General features: G+C 39.2%; 1 protein-coding gene across 1 annotated transcript in view; it reads right to left on the bottom strand.

The window, feature by feature from the left end:
• GUCY2F (guanylate cyclase 2F, retinal) overlaps positions 1-19,245 on the bottom strand; it is a 102,460-nt gene that overhangs the window by 28,817 nt on the left and 54,398 nt on the right. Inside the window, 2 exon segments of the mRNA XM_055268492.2 lie at positions 3,659-3,815; positions 8,324-8,500. Coding sequence (XP_055124467.1) covers positions 3,659-3,815; positions 8,324-8,500 — 334 coding nt within the window.

Genomic DNA, 19,245 nt, shown 5'->3' on the forward strand with positions numbered 1-19,245 from the left:
CTCTGAGCTTCCACCCACCATCCACCACTCATTCACACCCATGAAAGTCTCCAACACACTCACTATAGTGATTTTGCCCCTATGTCTCCCTGCCTAGGAAGATTTATATTTACAAATCAAACGGAAGACAATGAATGATACTTGAATGATTGAATGTCAAAGGAATACATTTATAGTTGCGGGATTTTAGGCACCACGGTTTTGGAGAGGAGTGCAAGGACGAATATTTGGGAGAGCAGGAAAAATGGCATGTGGCTGCTTCTTTTTGGCATCCTTTCTCCCTGCACATTTAAAAGCACAAGATGGAAAAAGAGGGCAAAACTCTCTGGTAAAAGCTGGGTGATTAAATACAATCATTACGAAATAGTATTTCCAAAGAGCACTTACATGTATGTTGTTAATGGCTATAATGAGGCTTTTCTGCACTATACTTATATAATTGAGAGTGGACAGTAATGAATACACTTACAACCCGCCCCCATTTCCTCATCTCCACTCCAGAACCCAGTAAGAGCCACTAACTACCATTAGAGTTGAACTCTCGGGAAAACTAGAGAAATTACTTTGGTTTGTTTTTTATCTGCTGGAGCCAGTATTAACTCTGAGCTTTGCTAGGGTGATAGAATTGACTTTGGAGAGCTACTGTGGTATAGTATAAAAGAACACAGAACTGGAAGTCTAGAGACCTGGGTTCAAAACCTTAGCTTGGCCACTAAGTAGCTCACCTTTCTGAACCTTGGCTTCCCTATCTATAAAATGGAAGTTGAGTCAGATGACATCCAATGGCCTTTCAATTATAAGATTCATTTAGCCTCATCATCTAAGGTAGGGAGACAAGTTCCTTTATTTCATTTTATTTTGTTATTTTGTTGATTCAACAAATATTCTGTCAGGAACTGTGAAAGGCACTGAGAGAGGCAAACCTGTTTCCTGCCCCCACAGAGCTTGTAGTTTGGGTGGGGGGAGACAAGGCTAATTGAATGAGTAATGCTAATGAACTATGGTATCACAACAAAGTTCAGGGCCCTGAAGGATCATAAAGAGGGCAACCTAGCCCAGCATAGGGGTCATGGAAAGCCTCTTGAGGCAGTGGTACTTAAGTTGAACCCTGAAGAAGGAGTAGAATTTAGCCAGACCCAGATGAGTATATGAAAGAGTGGGAAGAGAAGAGTGTCCCAGGCAGAGGACACAGCTTGTGTGGAGATTTGGTAGTAAGAGACAGCCTGGTGTAAATAAACAACTAGAAGGAGTTCAGCATGGCCAGAGCATAAAGCAGGGGGGGAGTGGTTAGCATGAGAGGTCAGCAAGTTCCAGGCCGTGCAGGGCTCAGCTCCTAAGCCATGTAAAGGAATTTGAACTTTATCCTTAGAGCAATGGGAAGCCATTCAATAGATTTAGGCACAGCTGTAACATGATCAGATTTGCAGTTTAGAAAGCTCCTTCTGGCTGTAGTGTGTGAAGAACGGACTGACCATCCATACTGCCACTGCAATTTGGAGAATGGAGTAAAATGATAAGAGGGAGAGACAGAGACAGAGACAGAGACGGACAGACATAGTCCACCCAAAAGCACAAAACCAGGAAAGAGAGCCCTGCAGCTATCCTTTACCCACCCTAAGACTAGATTTTCTTAAGTTTCAAAGCCGCCAATCTGGAAATTAAATGGAACTCTGAGCAGCTAGGCGGTTTTTTTTGTTTTTTGGTTTTTTTTTTTTTTTTTTTTTTTTTGAGACAGAGTCTCGTTCTGTCACCCAGGCTGGAGTGCAGTGGTGCAGTCTCGGCTCACTGCAACCTCCGCCTCCCGGACTCAAGTGATTCTCCTGCCTTAGCATCCTGAGTAGCTGGGATTATAGACGCACGCCACCACGCCCAGCTAATTTTTGTATTTTTAGTAGACATGGGGTTTCACCATGCTGGCCAGGCTGGTCTCGAACTCCTGACGTCGTGATCTGCCCGCCTCAGCCTCCCAAGGTATTGTGTTTTATAGAGAATTGATTTTGACAAAATGCTAAGTACTTGCCATCTCTACAGGATAGGGGCTAGACTTCAGAAAACCTGAATTTGAAGTCCTAGAACTGCTACTAAGTCACTGCAGGTTTGGAGCAAATCATGAGCTTCAATTGTCTCATCTGTAAAAGGAGGGAATTGGACTAGATGACTCCCTAAATTTAATAACCCACAAGTCTTATAAAGAGCAAAGATGATACCACCAATGACTGGACTCTCTGTCTACACATGTGTCTCTCTCTGTGTGTGTGTCTTTCATTCTTTTCTTTTATGTAGTAAAGTCAGCAGTTTTAAAACTTATGCCAAAGCTAATTTTAAGAATATGGATATATGACGTAGTTTTGCATCTCTCTGTCTCTGTCTGTCTTTTTTGGGCTGTTTGCTTTTCTGTCTTTTGTGTCACTATCTCTCTTCTTTATGCTTGCAATATTGGTTAAAACATTTAATGCCCACATTTCCTATATGTATTTCATCATGTTTCTTCTCTCTCTTTTTCCTCTTTCTCTCCCTCATCTATCTGCTCCTTCCTCCCTGGTTCTCACCCATCCACCCCCATCTCAGATTTCTCCTATTTCTTTGATCTGTTATGACTCCTACTGGCATTGTTTAGTGCTACCATTGGTGCACTAGACAGAAGACAAAAACACAAAATGGACGTTGTTGGTGTGAAAATTGATGATATGAACTGGAGTTATCTTATTATATCCAATTAAATTGGAGTCCAGAGACCACGGGAGAAAAAGAAAAGCACTTGGGGCACAAGTGCCTGCCCAGGGATAATCTTGCAAGCCACATACCGAAATGACCTTCTATAACCTTAATATCAGTTTTACCTAGTAGCTAATGAAACAAACTGTCATGACTCTAAGACGAGTTTTACCTACAGCCATCACTTACCAATCGGAGCTTTTCTGCTCCCCAAAACTTTGGTAGTGCCAATGAGTTTTCTTTAAAAACCATATATAACATTTCTCTTTCCAATAAAACCCCCAACTTTTCTGTGTTCTTTGGACACACCAAGGACCACCCTGGTCTATGCGCATGCCACAAATTGAAATACTGTCTTCCCAAATAAAATGTTTCACTTAAAGATTTGTCTCTATATTTTTATTTGAGTTTGACACAGGCATGGCTACTTATTTTACTTATTTGCTAGAAGGCCACAGTTCTGCCTGGAGCCTTCCCACATAACCCACAGAGCATTTATTTGCTGAGAGATCACTCCTCGCTTCTTCCTCTCTGACATAGACTGTGCTAGTATGCTCTAGTGACATCCCATTCTAAAATGTACGTTGTGGGGGTCCAGCTTCCAAATTACTCTCCATTCAACTTGACAAGTATTTATTGAGCACCTACTGTGTGCCTAGTGCTCAGCAAGTTTTTCCAGGGACTGCTGGGGTCTCCAAACAATACAGCCTAATCCTGCCACAGCAGGAACTGAACATTATTACACTGGCTTTGTTCAGAAAGCTAGGCTGGGCCGAGGTTACAGCAGGCCTACTTCATTCAAGTCCCTTGGTTTGGAAATGAGGCTGGATTTTCAACAAAAGTGGAGAGTTGAAATCAGCCTGAGGCTTTAATTCAGTGCATATTTTCATTTGAACTTTGGAGTTACCTCGTGTGCATCAGAAGGGTACAATTCATTGCTTACCTTCCACAGAAGATTCCTCTTCAGAGAGTCTCAGCATTTCTAAGATGTCGTTAAAGCCATAATCTGTCACTTTTAGTACAAAACGCCCATCTACCACACAGCTTCGAGACTTTAGCCTACCATGAACAAACTCTCTGTGGTGTAAGTACTTCATGCCCTGTAGATGACACAACAGGATTTATTTAGCAACTCATTTAACTATTTTGTGCTTTTAACACCAATTTCTGAGGTTGTTAATGGCATGAGCTATTATGATCCAGAACTCAGCTTTTTTCTCTTCTATGCAGGCAAAGTAAACCTCTGACAACATGAGTCAGTTTTCAGATCCCTTGTAGCTCTAAAATTTTATGCCTTGATGAAGACTGTTATCTTGTGTGTGCAGAGAAGTATGTGTTACCAGGAGATTTATTAACATTTCAGATACAGAATGGATCCATATACATATAATTGCCAGGAATTTGGAGATTTTGATTTTCCCCAAAAGTTCTAACCTACTCTCACCTATTATTGGCAAGAATGGAAGCTGGGATAAACTTGTGCATGGGCAATTTGGAAATAGCTATCAAAATTTAAACTATGTGTTCCCTATGATCCAGGGGTTCTACCTCTCCTCCAGAGAAATGCTTGCATGTATATACAAAGAGACAAAGATAAGAATGCTTGTTGTAGCTTTGCTTTTATAATAGTATATAATTGGAAATGCACTAAATATCAATAAGGGACTGGCCAGAGTGTGGTACATTTCTCACTAGGGAATATTCTGCAGCACTTAAAAAGAATAAGAGAGATCTGTATGTAGCTGACATAGAAACAACTCTAATCCATAAAGTAAGTGAAATATAGTAATTACAGAACTATGTGACAGCATGTATATTTAACAAACAAAAAAGTCATCTATAATGCATATAAATACACATGAAATTAATTACAAGGTGGGTTGCCAAATTGTTAGCAGTAGTTAACTTTGAGGGGGAGTATGAAGAAAGAGAGTTGAGTAAATGTGAATATTTTTCCAATATATGTCATTTGAGTTTTACACTTAATATATTATTTTTATAATTAAAAATAGGCAACCAGAAAGAAGAAAGCTGTCTAGTGCTGATCTCTGCACTTGCTTGGCAGCCTTCATATGGTATTCAAATGTGACCAGGACTCTCGTTCAGATGGATTTATTCATTCTGCATATACATACATTTATATTCTAGTACAGTCATTTCAGAACTTTGTTTGCTAAGAGTCCTTTTAAGTGTCTGGCTCTTTTGCAGTGTGACACTCCTTTGTACTTGGAATTCTTCTCACCCTGTGCTCTTGGATAGTCTGCCCTCTTCAGTACTTCTGAGTAGAGTCTACAGTGGGCAAGATTCCCCCCGTGTTGTCTAACAGTTGCTTTTCATTCATCATGGCCTTGAGAGGATTATCATATAGAGGCTCCTCCCTTAACCCACTGGGCTTAGCTTACAGTGTGAGCAGAAAAAGTACTAGAATAAGAATCAGGAGATTTGGACTTTATTATCAGCTCCTCCACCTAATAGTATGGCTGAGAAATATTTATTGAGTACCTACTATATGTGCCAGACACTCTATAAAAACGTGTACCTCATTTAGCCTCCCTGAGCCTCTGTAAAAGGAGGCTAATCACATCTATCTTAAAGGGAACTGGCATGAGAGAATGTCTTTCCCTTTCAAGGCCCCTGAAAAAGGATTAGACTAGCAGAAAAAGGTCAAGACTATGATCAATATGCAGGAAGCCCAAAAAGTCATTGAGTATGCAGATCATACTCAATGCACATATACACAATTTGCATATCATTCCATGGCGTTCATGGAATCCCCAGAAGCTCCTCTATGGGACTCATCTATGAACCCTACCTTGGCTGTCAGGAATCTTTGGCTCAGAGAATAAAGGTGATGCCTGATAGATCCACTGGTCTTTTGGTTTTCCAGTGGCACTGAGTTCCACATACACAGCCATGGTATGTAAAGACTTGTCACCTAGTTCTAGACTGAGCCACCATTTAGAAGGGTTAAAACTAGGAGGTAGGGCTAAGTAGCACCAAATAATCTGGGAATGAGCACTTTCCCACATCCACAAAGCAGAGAAATTGGATGAAAGAAAGGATGGCTTAAGGCAGAAGAGTGCTTAATGGCAACAGGAGGTAAAGAAAAATCTGGACCTCAAACTGGGGAGAGGACAGGCAAACCTTTTCCGTATCTGTATCATATAACAGATGTGGACAAAAGGACTGTGAGAAGGGTGGTGGGGGCAAAACTTGGGAAGGAAAGTGATATGGTTTGGCTGGGACCCCACCCACATCTCAACTTGAATGGTATCTTCCAGAATTCCCATGTGTTGTGGGAGGGACCCAGGAGGATGTAATTGAATCATGGGGGCTGGTCTTTTCCATGCTATTCTCATGATAGTGAATAAGTCTCATGAGATCTGATGAGTTTATCAAAGGTTTCTGCTTTTGCTTCTTCCTCATCTTCTCTTCCCACTGCCATGTAAGATGTGCCTTTTGCCTCCCATCATGAATCTGAGGCCTCCACAGCCATGTGCAACTATAAGTCCAATTAAACCTCTTTTTTATTCCCAGTCTTGGGTATGTCTTTAACAGCAGCATGAAAATGGACTAATATAGTAAGTTGGTACTGGGAGTGGGGCATTGCTGAAAAGATACTCGAAAATGTGGAAGCCACTTTGGAACTAGGTAACAGCCAGAGGTTGGAACAGTTTGGAGGGCTCAGAAGAAGGCAGGAAAATGTGGGAAAGTTTGGACTCTCCTAGAGACTTGTTGAATGGCTTTGACAAAAATGCTGATAGTGAGATGAACAATAAGGTCCAGGCTGAGGTGGTCTCAGATGGAGATGAGTAACTTGTTGGGAACTGGAGCAAAGGTGACTCTTCTTATGTATTAGCAAAGACACTGGTGGCATTTTGCCCCTGCCCTAGAGATTTGTGGAACTTTGAACTTGAGAGAGACGATTTAGGGTATCTGGCAGAAGAAATTTCTAAGCAGCAAAGCATTCAAAAGGTGACTTGGGTGCTGTTAAAAGCATTCTGTTTTAAAAGGGAAACAGAGCATAAAAGTTTAGAAAATTTGCAGCCTGACAATGCAGTAGAAAAGCAAAACCTATTTTTTGAGGAGAAATTCAAGCTGGCTGCAGAAATCTGCATGAGTAGCCAGGAGCCTAATGTTAATCCACAAGACCATGGAGAACATGTCTCCAGGCCACATCAGAGACCTTCATGGCAGCCCCTCCCATCACAGGCCTCGAGGCCCAGGAGGAAAAAGTGGTTTCATGGGCTGGGCCCAGGGTCCGCATGCCGTGTGCAGCCTAGGGACTCGGTTCCCTGTGTCCCAGCTGCTCCAACCATGGCTGAAAGGGGCCAACATAAAGCTTAGGCTGTGGCTTCAGAGGGCGGAAGCCCCAAGCCTTGGCAGCTTCCATGTGGTGTTGAGCCTGCAGGTGCGCAGAAGTCAGGAACTGAGGTTTGGGAACCTCCGCCTAGATTTCAGAAGATGTATGGGAATGCCTGGATGCCCAGGCAAAAGTTTGCTGCAGGAGCAGGACCCTCATGGAGAACCTCTGCTAGGGCACTGAGGAAGGGAAATGTGGGGTCAGAGCCCCCACACAGAGTCCCTACTGGGGCACTGCCTAGTGGAGCTGTGAGAAGAGGGCCACCATCCTCCAGATCCACCGACAGCTTGCACTGTGCACCTGGAAAAGCCACAGACACTCAATGCCAGCCCATGAAAGCAGCCAGAAGGGAGGCTGTACCCTGCAAAGCCACAGGGGTGGAGCTGCCCAAGACCATGTGAACCCACTTCTTGCATCAGCGTGACCTGGATGTGAGACCTGGAGTCAAAAGAGATCATTTTGGAGCTTTAAAATTTGACTGCCCCACTGGATTTCGGACTTGCATGGGCCCTGTAACCCCTTGGTATTGGCCAATTTTTCCCATTTAGAACAGCTGTATTTACCCAATACCTGTACCCCCATTGTATCTAGGAAGTAACTAGCTTGCTTTTGATTTTGCAGGCTCATAGGCAGAAGGGATTTGCCTTGTCTCAGATGAGACTTTGGACTGTGGACTTTTGGGTTAATGCTGAAATGAGTTAAGACTTTGTGGGACTATTGGGAAGGCATGATTGGTTTTGAAATGTGAGGACATGAGATTTGGAGGGGCCAGGGGTGGAATGATGTGGTTTGGCTGTGTCTCCACCCAAATCTCAACTTGAATTGTATCTCCCAGAATTCCCACGTGTTGTGGGAGGGACCCAGGGGGAGGTAATTGAATCGTGAGGGCTGGTCTTTTCTGTGCTATTCTCGTGATAGTGAGTAAGTCTCATGAGATCTGATGGGTTTGGCAGGGGTTTCCACTTTTGCTTCTTCCTCATTTTTTCTTGCCACCACCATATAAGAAGTGCCTTTCACCTCCTGCCATGATTCTGAGGCCTTCCCAGCCACGTGGAACTGTAAGTCCAATTAAACATCTTTTTCTTCCCAGTCTCAGGTATGTCTTTATCAGCAGCATGAAAATGGACTAATACAGAAAGTAAGGAGTGAAATGATCACAACAATCTGAGGAAAATAAAATATCCCAAAACATTAAAGTTCTAATCTACAGAGAAAATCCAAGATTTCCTCAGTCTTCCCATTAACCTTTATGAGATCCAGCAGGAGTGATGATTTAAACATCCAGTCGAGTTTCACATCTTGATTTGTCAGTATGTCTTCTAGGCTCCCTCGGGAACAGAATTCTGTCACAATGGCAAACATCCCCTAATCATAGAAGAAACCCAATAAAGGGTTAATATTCTCATGACGTAAGTCCTTCATCTGGAAATGAGAGAGAGAAATGAGAGTCACAGCTGTCCTGTCTCAAATGGGGACCAGAGTTGAGGGCACATAACCTTCTCTTGACCCTTCTTACGATTGGTTGTGTGGTTGACAGAATTTTGACTCCCATGATCTCCAACCCCTAGTGTTACTCCTGTGATTGTGTTTTGTTATACAACAAAAAGGAAATTATCAGGGTGAGCCTAATCTAACTAATCACATGATCCCATAAAAGCAGAAGAAGAGTGCAGAAGATAAATCAGAGAGATTCAAAATATGAGGACTCAACAGACCATTGCTGGCTTTGAAGATGGGGGAAGGAGGCTATAAGCCAAAGAATGTGGGCAGCCTCTAGAAGCTGGTAACCACCCTCAGCTGACACCCAGCAAGAAAGCAGGGACCTCAATTAATGTGGTTTTGCTGTGTCCCCACCCAAATCTCATCTTGAATTGTAGTTCCCATGATTCCCACAAATTGTGAGAGGGACCCACTAAGAGGTAATTGAATCATGGGGGCAGGTCTTTCCCATGCTGTTCTCATGATAGTGAATAAGTTTCACGAGATCTGATGGTTTTATAAAGGGGAGTTCCCCTGCACACGTCCTCTTGCCTGCCACCACGTAAAACGTGTCTTGCTTCCCCTTCACCCTCTGCTATGATTGTGAGCCCTCTCCAGCCATGTGGAACTGTGAGTTCATTAAACTTCTTTCCTTTATAAATTACCCAGTCTCAGGTATGTCTTTATTAGCAGCATGATAACGGACTAATACATCAATCCTATGACCCCACTGAACTGAATTCTGCAGGCAACCTGAAGGAACCTAGAAATGGTTCCCCCTCACCCCAGCCCTGCCCCCTGCCACAGATCTCCAGATAAAAGCACAGTGTAACTGACACCTTGACTTCAGAGTTTTGAGATGCCAAGCAAAACACCCAGCTGAGTTGGCATTGACTGCTGATCTACAGAACTGTAGGATAATAAATTAGTGATGTTTTACGCGACTAAGTTTGTGCTAATTTGTTACAGCAGCAGTAGAAAACAAATTCAATGGCCAAAGGGGAAAATTTCAGAGAGGGATCTCTTTTAGCATAATTATAAGTGAAACTGAAGCTGTAGATTTCTCCCTGATTTCTTTGGGACTTTCTGGAATGGAGCTCAGTGGCTCAAGAGGACTAAAGAGAGATGATACAGTAAAATGTAGAATAGGTTGTCTTTCTATGAATACTCATCAACCTAGCATCTATTAAAATAGTTTCCCTATATAAACATCAGGCCAGAACTTATACAATTTTTTTCAGAAGAAACATTTAGAATTTTGGCCACACTTTCTCTTTGCATTCATTCATTTTATTTCACTAATGTGAGAAGCATTTAGTGCATGTTCACAACATCCAAGACACTGGAACGCATGCTAGAGAAAAAGAGACAAACAAGATAAAATCACTGTCCTGAAAAAGTTCACATTCAACGAAGGGTGATAGGCAAGTAATCTAACAATTGTATTTCGTTGTGAAATGTGTTCTGAAAAATGAGGGCATGGGATGCTGTAAGAGCTCAAATGTTAATTATCTAATTCACCCTAGGGTAGTCAGAGAAGGCTTCCCTAAGGAGGTAATATATGTGGACTCTCTCAAAGGACAATTAAGAGTTGATCAGGTGACGATGACATGATGAGAGGGGTTGAGAGTGATAGCACATTATGTTGAGAAAACCACAACAGGTTTAGGGTGGCCAGAATGGAGTGTAAGGAAGAGAATATTAAATACCAGACTGGAGAAATGGACAGGAGCCATATCCCATGAGACTTTATGAACCATGCTATGGAATTTGAAATTTATATTGTGGGCACTCAATAATTATCATTTATTATTATTACTATTTAAATGAGGGATGAGAGAGGGGAAAAAACACTCCATGATCACTCCCAGATTTCTACTTGGATACCTGGGTAGACAGTGGTGCTACATATTAATATAGGGAATTCAGGGATGAGGTAATAGTGGGTATGTTGGTGCCCCACCCACATGCCTTTAACCATGCATCCCCCAACTGCTGTGAATGTTGACTGATAACTCACAGTTACTCCATTTTCAAAAAAAAAAAAAACTGTCCTAGAGCCCAAATTAATGGTGAGCCACCTTACCTAAGAGGTTAGGTCCCACCCACAGGCCTCAGGCAATAATTTACTCACTGAGGACAGTACAAAAGTCCAGCTTCCTAGCCTCAAGGTAAGATTCATGGTATAACTTGTGCTCCAGCATTTCTCCATAAGATCATACTGTTGCTAGTTTCCAGCTGAAATCAAATACTTGCTTAACTTTTACCCTGTCCTATCCTACTTCCCTCACTCTTTACCTGAAAGCATTTTCTCCATAAATAATTTGAACAAGAATTTCCATTTCAGGCTCAGATTTTGGGGAATCTGACCTAAGACATGTGGAAAAGCACATTTGGTGGTGGAAAGGCTGATAAATTCAGTTGGAGACATATTGAGAATGAGGTACCTACAGAACATCAAGGGGGAACTATTATAAAGACAGTTGTATATTCAGGGTTTGAAGCTCAGGAATGAGTTTTGCCCAGTATAAATACATGTGGGAATTGTAAGCAATTAAATTTTAGGTAAAATCAGTGGGAACAAATGAGATCACCCAAGGAAAGTATAAAGAAAAAGAGAAGAAGGAAACATCAACATTTGAAGGGTGGGAAAATGAAGAACAGCCTGCAATAAGACTTAGAAGAAAGGCCAGGAAGTAGAGAAAAGCCTATTTAAAACCATATTGTTAAAACCACAGGATTAGTTTCAGGAAAGTGAGAAAAACGCCTGCCAGAAAGAATTTCAGGAAAGTGTGATAAATACCAGAGAGGTCAGGTAAGATGAAGAAAAGTGTCTGGTGAATTTCACCATTAAAATTGATTAATTATAGAAACTTAACAACTTGTTTACACAGATATGTATATCTATATCTATCTAAATAGATAGAGAGATAGGCTTAGAATGGTAACAGTGTACATGAACAGCAAAAGGCAGATGTGAGATGTATTTTGGAGCTATGAATCACGTGACTTCTTGTGTGGGGAGGGGAGGAAAGAATGAAATAAAGAATTATTCTATTTTGAACACTGAACTGATGGTGGGCCATTTATTGAGATGAATCACACTATAGGACTTAGAATATGAGCTTGCTTCTTAGAATATGATTCAAGCAAAGGTTAAATTATCCCTGGTGGGAATGTCAGCTATTGACCACCAAGGTTGCCTTCTAAGCGTAAGAGCCTGGCATCCATGACAATTCTCTTCATCCACTGCAACCTAAACCAGTTAAGGCGGACAGAAACTCAGCCCACAAACAGCAAAATAGGCATTGCTCCTAAAGTTCTATTTTCTTATGAAGCAAGCAGCCAAAACTACCGGGCTCCGGAACTCTGTTGGAAGAAAAAGTAAAAAGTTGTCATATTCAATGCTACTAGCTGTTCAACACAAATGTATTTTCTCTTCTTCTTGGGCAGAGAGCTAATCCATATTTTCCAGTCTTTCTTGGACCTAAGTGTGGCCATATGACTGAATTCCAAGCAATGGAATAGAAGAGGAACCGATATATGCCCCTTCCTCTAGGCAATAAAATGGGAGAGGAAGTGATACGTGCCATTTCTAGGCTAAGGCTTTTATACCCTCTTCCATATTACTTTCCCACTTCTATGGATGAATGCAGATGATTACATGGCCCTAAGACATAGCAGAGCCGTGAGATGGTTATAGCCTGTGTCCCTGAGTCATGATATTGGAAGAGAGTCACCTGCCAACAGTACAAGAATACCCACCTTGTGCTGTTATTTGGGTGAAAATTAAACTTCTGCTGTGTTTGAGACATTACATATTTGAAGGTCTATTTGTTAAAACATCTAGCGTTACACTAATGGTACTAGCATCAGAATAATTCTGTCTAGATCTTTGATAGATCTTTATAGGCATCCATCCTCAGCTGTAACAAACAGAGAAGATCCCATATAAGGAGCAGGTAGATGCCTACATGCAGTCGTGTCCTACCAAGATTCTGGACAATCCCAGGATGCAGAGAAAGTTTGCAACATCAGCTTTAGCAAGATGAGCATTTACTGGGTAGACATGTACTTTACCTCTTCCATAATACCTATCTGGCTGGCTACCATCAAATGTTTAAGAGTTGAATGTGTCCTGTCTCTCAAGGATTTTGTTAGCTTCATATTTGACATGACACCATTTCTTTTTTTGAGACAGAGTCTCGTTCTGTCACCTAGGTTGGAGTGCAGTGGCGCAATCTCGATCACTGCAACCTCCACCTCCCGGGTTCAAGCGATTCTCCTGCCTCAGCCTCCTGAGTAGCTGGGATTACAGGTGCATGCCACCACACCCAGCTAATTTTTCATATTTTTGGTAGAGACGGGGTTTCACCATCTTGGCCAGGCTGGTCTCAAACTCCTAACCTCAAGTGATCCACTTGCCTTGGACTCCCAAAGTGTGACATGACACCTTTAAGCATACAGCCACCAGAGACATCTGCTCCTAAGTCAAATACTGACCTAAGTTATCTGAAAGACTCCTTCACCCACTTGAAAAAAGTTCCTAGGATGTCATAACACCAGAATTAATCTCTACATGTCCTTCTTCCACAGCAGATGAAATCTCATCCTAGAGGTGGGTATGTATACCTTTATGAAAACGTCATTCTCCACATAAGTGCTCACCCGCAGCTATATCAGCAATTGCTGTCTATTTTGACAAGAAAATTTTCTTTTTTTTTCTTTTTGAGGCAGAGTCTCGCTCTCACTCTGTTGCCTAGGCTAGAGTGCAGTGACGCAATCTCAGCTCACTGCCACAACCACCTCCCAGTTCAAGTGATTCTCGTGCGTCAGCCTCCCAAATAGCTGGGATTACTGGTGCGTGCCACCATGCCCAACTAATTTTTGTATTTTTAGTAGAGACAGGGTTTCACCATGTTGGCCAGGCTGGTCTTGAACTCCTGACCTCAGGTAAGCCACCCACCTCGGCCTCCCAAAGTGCTGGGATTACAGGCACGAGACACTGTGCCTGGCCTCGACAAGAAAATGTTCTACCTCCATGAGTTAATTGGTGATTCATGTCTGTTTCCTGCATTTCTTTTTATTTTTATTTTGTTGTAAAGAGCTATTGTTCAATACCTCCTATCCCCGTATCAACCTACCCATTATCTATCACCCAGAAGTCAATGGTCATACAGAACACACTAACCAGGTACTAGTGAAAGACTTCTGATCCTATATTTCCCACTAGCAATGTTTTATTCATTTAACAAACTTTTTTAGTACCTATTATTTGCCAGTCCCTGAGAGATAGACTGGGGACAAATGATGAATAAAATGTTACATGGTTTCTGACCTCTTGTTTTAACCAGATGATTACACAATGATACAAAATTTGCGACTCTGACAAGTCCTATGGAGGAGAGTTACCTAATGTGAGTATGTATAATTGGGGCTTTGACCAGTCAGAGAAGTTGGGACAGGGTTCATGGGAAGTGAGAATTGATCTGGGAGTTAAAAGATGAGTGGACTAAACCAGGCAAAGAAGGGAAGGAAAAGTATTTCAGGGGTTGTAACAGAACAGGTAAAGGCTTTGCGCTGGGAGTGTATCACAATCCAAAGACTAAGTAAAAGCCAGTGTGCCTTAAACAGAGCGGTTGAGGGAAATATGATGGTGATATAAGACTGAAGAGACAGGGAAGAGCCAGATTATACAGAATCTAATAGGTCATTTTAAGTAGCTATTTATTTATATTAAAAATGATTATAGGGACATTGAATACCAAGTAGGGTGCAGTAGGTTATGGCAGACCACCATTCCTGATACTACAGCTTTTAACAACTAGAAAAATTGAAAAAGTATATTTTAAAAATCCACTGGGGACATGTAGGTGCAAAAAAAGAATCTAAAACTCAAAGATGGAAGAGCCCTTCTAAGATAACCAGGCTGTTGTCAGCCATTTTCTTCCCTGAGGACATTTGCTGATTTCCAGCACAAGCCAAAGATTGGGCTTAGCCTAACAGAATTTGCTGGGAAAATGCAAAAACTGGTAATGCTTTTGGCAATTGTAGAAGACTGGTATCACAATTAATAAATTTCAGGAGACCTAAATGTGAGCTAGTTTTCTCCCCACAGCATATTTTCTGAGTCTGGGGGCTATAGAGGAGACTGGAAAGCTTCTATAAAATTGTTTGACATCTTCTGTAGTTTCCAAATATTTAGGAGACAAAGTCTCACTGAAGAAATAGGGCCTGCAACAAACATTCAATTGGTGTCTTCCTCAAGAAATTTGCCAAATTTGGAAGCAGCATGGATTGAGAGTAGAGGAAAAAGGTTATGAAGTACAGTCTGAATATCCCAATCTTTCAAAGTGGAGGAGAGAGACTTGTAGACTCTTGGAAGGATATGCCTGAGAAACAGTAGAATTAGTGGTGGACTGAGTCTAACTAAAACTGCAACACAGCTTCAATCCAGCTCAATCTTTGATTCGATTAATGTGGTTAGTTCCTTACCCAATCCACCTAACAAATGAAAAGAGAAAAATCCTTGCTGGTAGAAATTATGACCTGGGGCTTCTACCGTTTATTTACATAAAATATCTAGCATAAAAAACATTAGATATTTGGGAATGCATAACGAAGTCAGAAGACAATTGAACAATGTCTTTAAATACTCAGTAGACAAAGAAACCTATAAAATATGAATCAAATATTCTAAAAACCATTTGGAGACAGTGGAGAGTGACTGAAAGCAGAAATGGAGGTAGAACTATATTTGAAAGACAACTAAAATAAGTAAAATTTGGGTTTACCTCCAAGAACAAAAAAATAGTTATTTAGAGCAAACCACAGAATCCAGAGTTTCTAAAACGTATTATTCATAATATTCAGTAATGAACCAAAAAGCCTTAGATGTACAAAGAAATAGAAAAAAATGTGACCCATACTCAAGGAAAAAAAAGGTCAATAGAAATTAATCCCAAAATGGCACAAATCTTGTGATTAGCAGAAAAGGTCTTTAACACAGATTTTATAAATATATTTGAAGATTTAAAGGAAAATATATGAAAAATGAATATATGGGTATAGAACATGGCAGAGAAAAAGAAACTATAAATATGAACCAATTGGAAATTATATAGCTGGAAAATATAATAACTGAAGTAAAAAAATTTGCTAGGTGGGCTTAGGAAATGACATAAGAGTACTGAACTTGAGGAGAGGTCAATAAAAAATACCCAATCTGAAAAACAGAGGGAAAAAGGATAAGTGGGACAATATCAAACAGACTAACACATAGGTAACTTGAGTTCTAGAAGGATATAAAGAAAATGGGGCAAAACAATTTTTTTAGAAATAGTGGTCAAAACCTTTGTGAGTTTAGTAAAAGACATCAACTTAAAATTCTAAGGAGCTCATTGAACTCCAAACCCAGAATAAACACAAAGAAAATTCCCTACATATATCATATGCAAACTCCTACAATCCAAAGATGAACTTAAAGATCTCAGAAGTTCAGTGACCCACCAAAGAGATTAAATACAAAGAAAGCAATACCTAGACATTTAACAGTCAAAACCCTGAAATATGAAAATAAACTTTTGAAGGTAGTCAGAGAAAAACAGTACACACTACATACAAAGAAATGAATAATGGCTGACTTCTCATCAGAAACAAAGAAATGCAAAAAAAAAAAACAATGAAACGAAATCTTTAATATGCCAAAAGAAAATAAACACAGCTGTCAACTCATAATTCTGTACCAAGCAAAAGTATTCAAAATTGAAGACATTATCAAATAGACGAAAACAGAAAATTCATCATCAGCAGGCCTGCAATACAAGTAATGCCTAAGGGGGAGGATCTTCAGGTTGAAGAGAAAAGATGCTAAATGGTAACTTGGCTCTATTAGGAGATAATTAAAGTTATCAGAAATAGTAAATATGCTGATAAATGTAACAGAATATATTTTTATTTCGTTCTCTTAATTTGTATGAAATGCATACGAATGTTTAAAACAAATTTTAACGCTATATTATATGGTTCACAATAAACGTAGGTATATATATGATAACAATAGGGCAAAGAATAGTGGGCTAGTAAATGGGACACTGCTGTTACAGATTTCCTGTGTTTTAGGTAAAGAAGTGGAATATTAATTCTAAGTCGATTGTGATAAATTCAAGATGCATTTAAGCAATTCCTAGGACAGTCACTAAAAAGTGCAAAAATGTATCGCTAAAATGCCAATATAGGAAACAAAATGGAATATATGAAAAACACTTTTATCCCAAAGGAAAGCAAGAAAAGGGAAACAAAGGAACAAATGGAGACATAGATGAGTCAAATAGAGAACATATAGCAAAATAGATGACGAGAAATCCAACTATATTAATAAGTGCCTTAAATGTAAGTAGCCTAAACATTTCAGTTAGAAGACAGATTGCAGAATGGGGAGATAAAAAAGCAAGAACCAAATGCCTGCTCCCTAAATAAGGTGAACATTAATCCAAAGACACAAATGCATTGAAAGAAAAAGTACAGGAAAAGTAAATCATGCAAAACCTAATCAGAAAGCTAAATTGGCTATGTTATTATTGGACAAAATAGAAATCAAGAAAATAAGTATTATCAGACATAAAGAAGGACATTTCATAATGATAAAATAATCAAGACATAATAATAAAATGTATGTGTGCAAAGATGTGCTGAATCATAAGAAGAATATTTTGCATATTTCTTACCATCTCTGTGTTCAGTGACATCACATGGGTAGCCCCAGATTAGTTACAATGGAGGTGCTTAAAGCACAGAAATCAGAAAATGCTCCAAATTAGGGATCTTTTTCAGAAAGCCTGTTGTTAAACATTTACTAGCACACCAATATGTATGTACTTAATAATAGAACTTCAATGCACCTGAAGAAAACACAGAATTAGAAACTAGGAAAATTTTACGGTAACTGATAAAACATATTGACAAAAATGCAGTAAGGATATAGAAGATCTGAATCACACTATCAACCATCTCGACCTAATGGATATTGATAGGACTCTATACCAAACAACTGTACAATATGCACTAATTTCAAATGTATGTGGAATGTTCACTAACACAGACCACATGCTTGGCTATGGCCAATGTTTTTTGATAAATTTCAAGATTAAATTTGCAGATAATATTCCTTGACCACAACAGAATTAAATGATAAATCTATTAATTATGATATCTAGAAGGGCCACAAATATCTGGTAATTAAGCATATATTTCAAAATAATACATGGGTCAAAAAAGTAATGAAATCATAATTACTTCAAGCTGAAAGGTCAATGAAAATATAACATAAAATTTTGCGGGATGCAGCTACAGCAGAGCTTAAATGTAAATATGTTGTTTAAATTAAAAAGAAAGAATGTTCAAAAAATAAGAATAAATAAACCAAAAATAAGCAGAAAGAAGGAAATAATAACAATAAGAGCAGAAATCGTAAAAATAGAAAATAGCCAAAATGTAGAGAAAATTAACAAAATCGAAACATTGTTCTTTAAAACAAAGTAATAAATTTAATAAATCTCTAAGAAGACTGATCAAGACAAAAAGAAAAAGAAAAAATTATTAATATCTAGAAATGAAAGATATGGTATCACTACAGATCATACAGATATCAGTTAGATGATAAAGGAATTTTTAAACAACTTTATGCTAATAAAGTCAATAACATATTTGACATTTCTTGAAAAACACAACTTATTAAACTTGGCACAATATGAAATAATAATCCTAACAGCCCTATATTTAGCAAAGAAATTGAATTTGTTTTCAAAAACATCCCCACAAAGAAAATCCAAGGACCAAATGATTTTATTGATGAAAATTTATTAAAAATTTTAGTAAATAATACCAGTTTTACACAAACTCTCAGAAAAAGGCAAAGACTTCCAAACTTGTTTTATGAAGCCAAACACAACCCTGACAAACATTAAAAGTATAGACTAATTCTTCTTAAAAACATAGATGCAAAAATTCTTTTAAAAGATTAGCAAATATCATCTAGCAATATATTAAAATGATAATATATCATGACCAAGTGGAATTCATCCCAGGGATATTAGGATGTGCTTAATATTTCTTTTAAAAACTACATAATTCACCATGTTAACAGAATAAAAGAGCAAAACCATTGAATAATTGCAATAGGTAGCAATATAAATATAAAACCTCTTTGTGATTAAAAGAATCATAGAAACTCAGAAATGTGAACTTTCAGGTAACATCAAACCTAAAAATAAAACATTGATTCCTTTTCCTCTAAGGCCAGGAACAAGGCAAAGATGTCTGCTCTTACCATTTCTACTCAACATGTATAATAGCATCAAAACTTTGATAAGAAAAAATAAAGAAAACTTAAATAAATGGTGACATATACCACATTAATGGACTGAAATATTCAGTATTATTAAGATGTCCATTTTACCTAAATGTCTCTATAAATTCATTGCAATCCCCGTCAAAAATTACAGAAAGCCTTGTGGAAGTAATAGGCTGATTTCAAAATTGACTTTAAATTTAAAGAATTTACAATGTCCAAAACAATCTTGAAAAAAAAGTTAGAGGCTTACACCACTTGACTTTAGGAGGTACTCTATAGGTATGATAACAAAGGGAGTGTGATATTGGCATTATGGTTACACTAATGAGTGAAGGAA

The sequence above is a fragment of the Symphalangus syndactylus genome, chromosome X (genome assembly GCF_028878055.3).
Source record: "Symphalangus syndactylus isolate Jambi chromosome X, NHGRI_mSymSyn1-v2.1_pri, whole genome shotgun sequence".
Taxonomy (NCBI): domain Eukaryota; kingdom Metazoa; phylum Chordata; class Mammalia; order Primates; family Hylobatidae; genus Symphalangus; species Symphalangus syndactylus.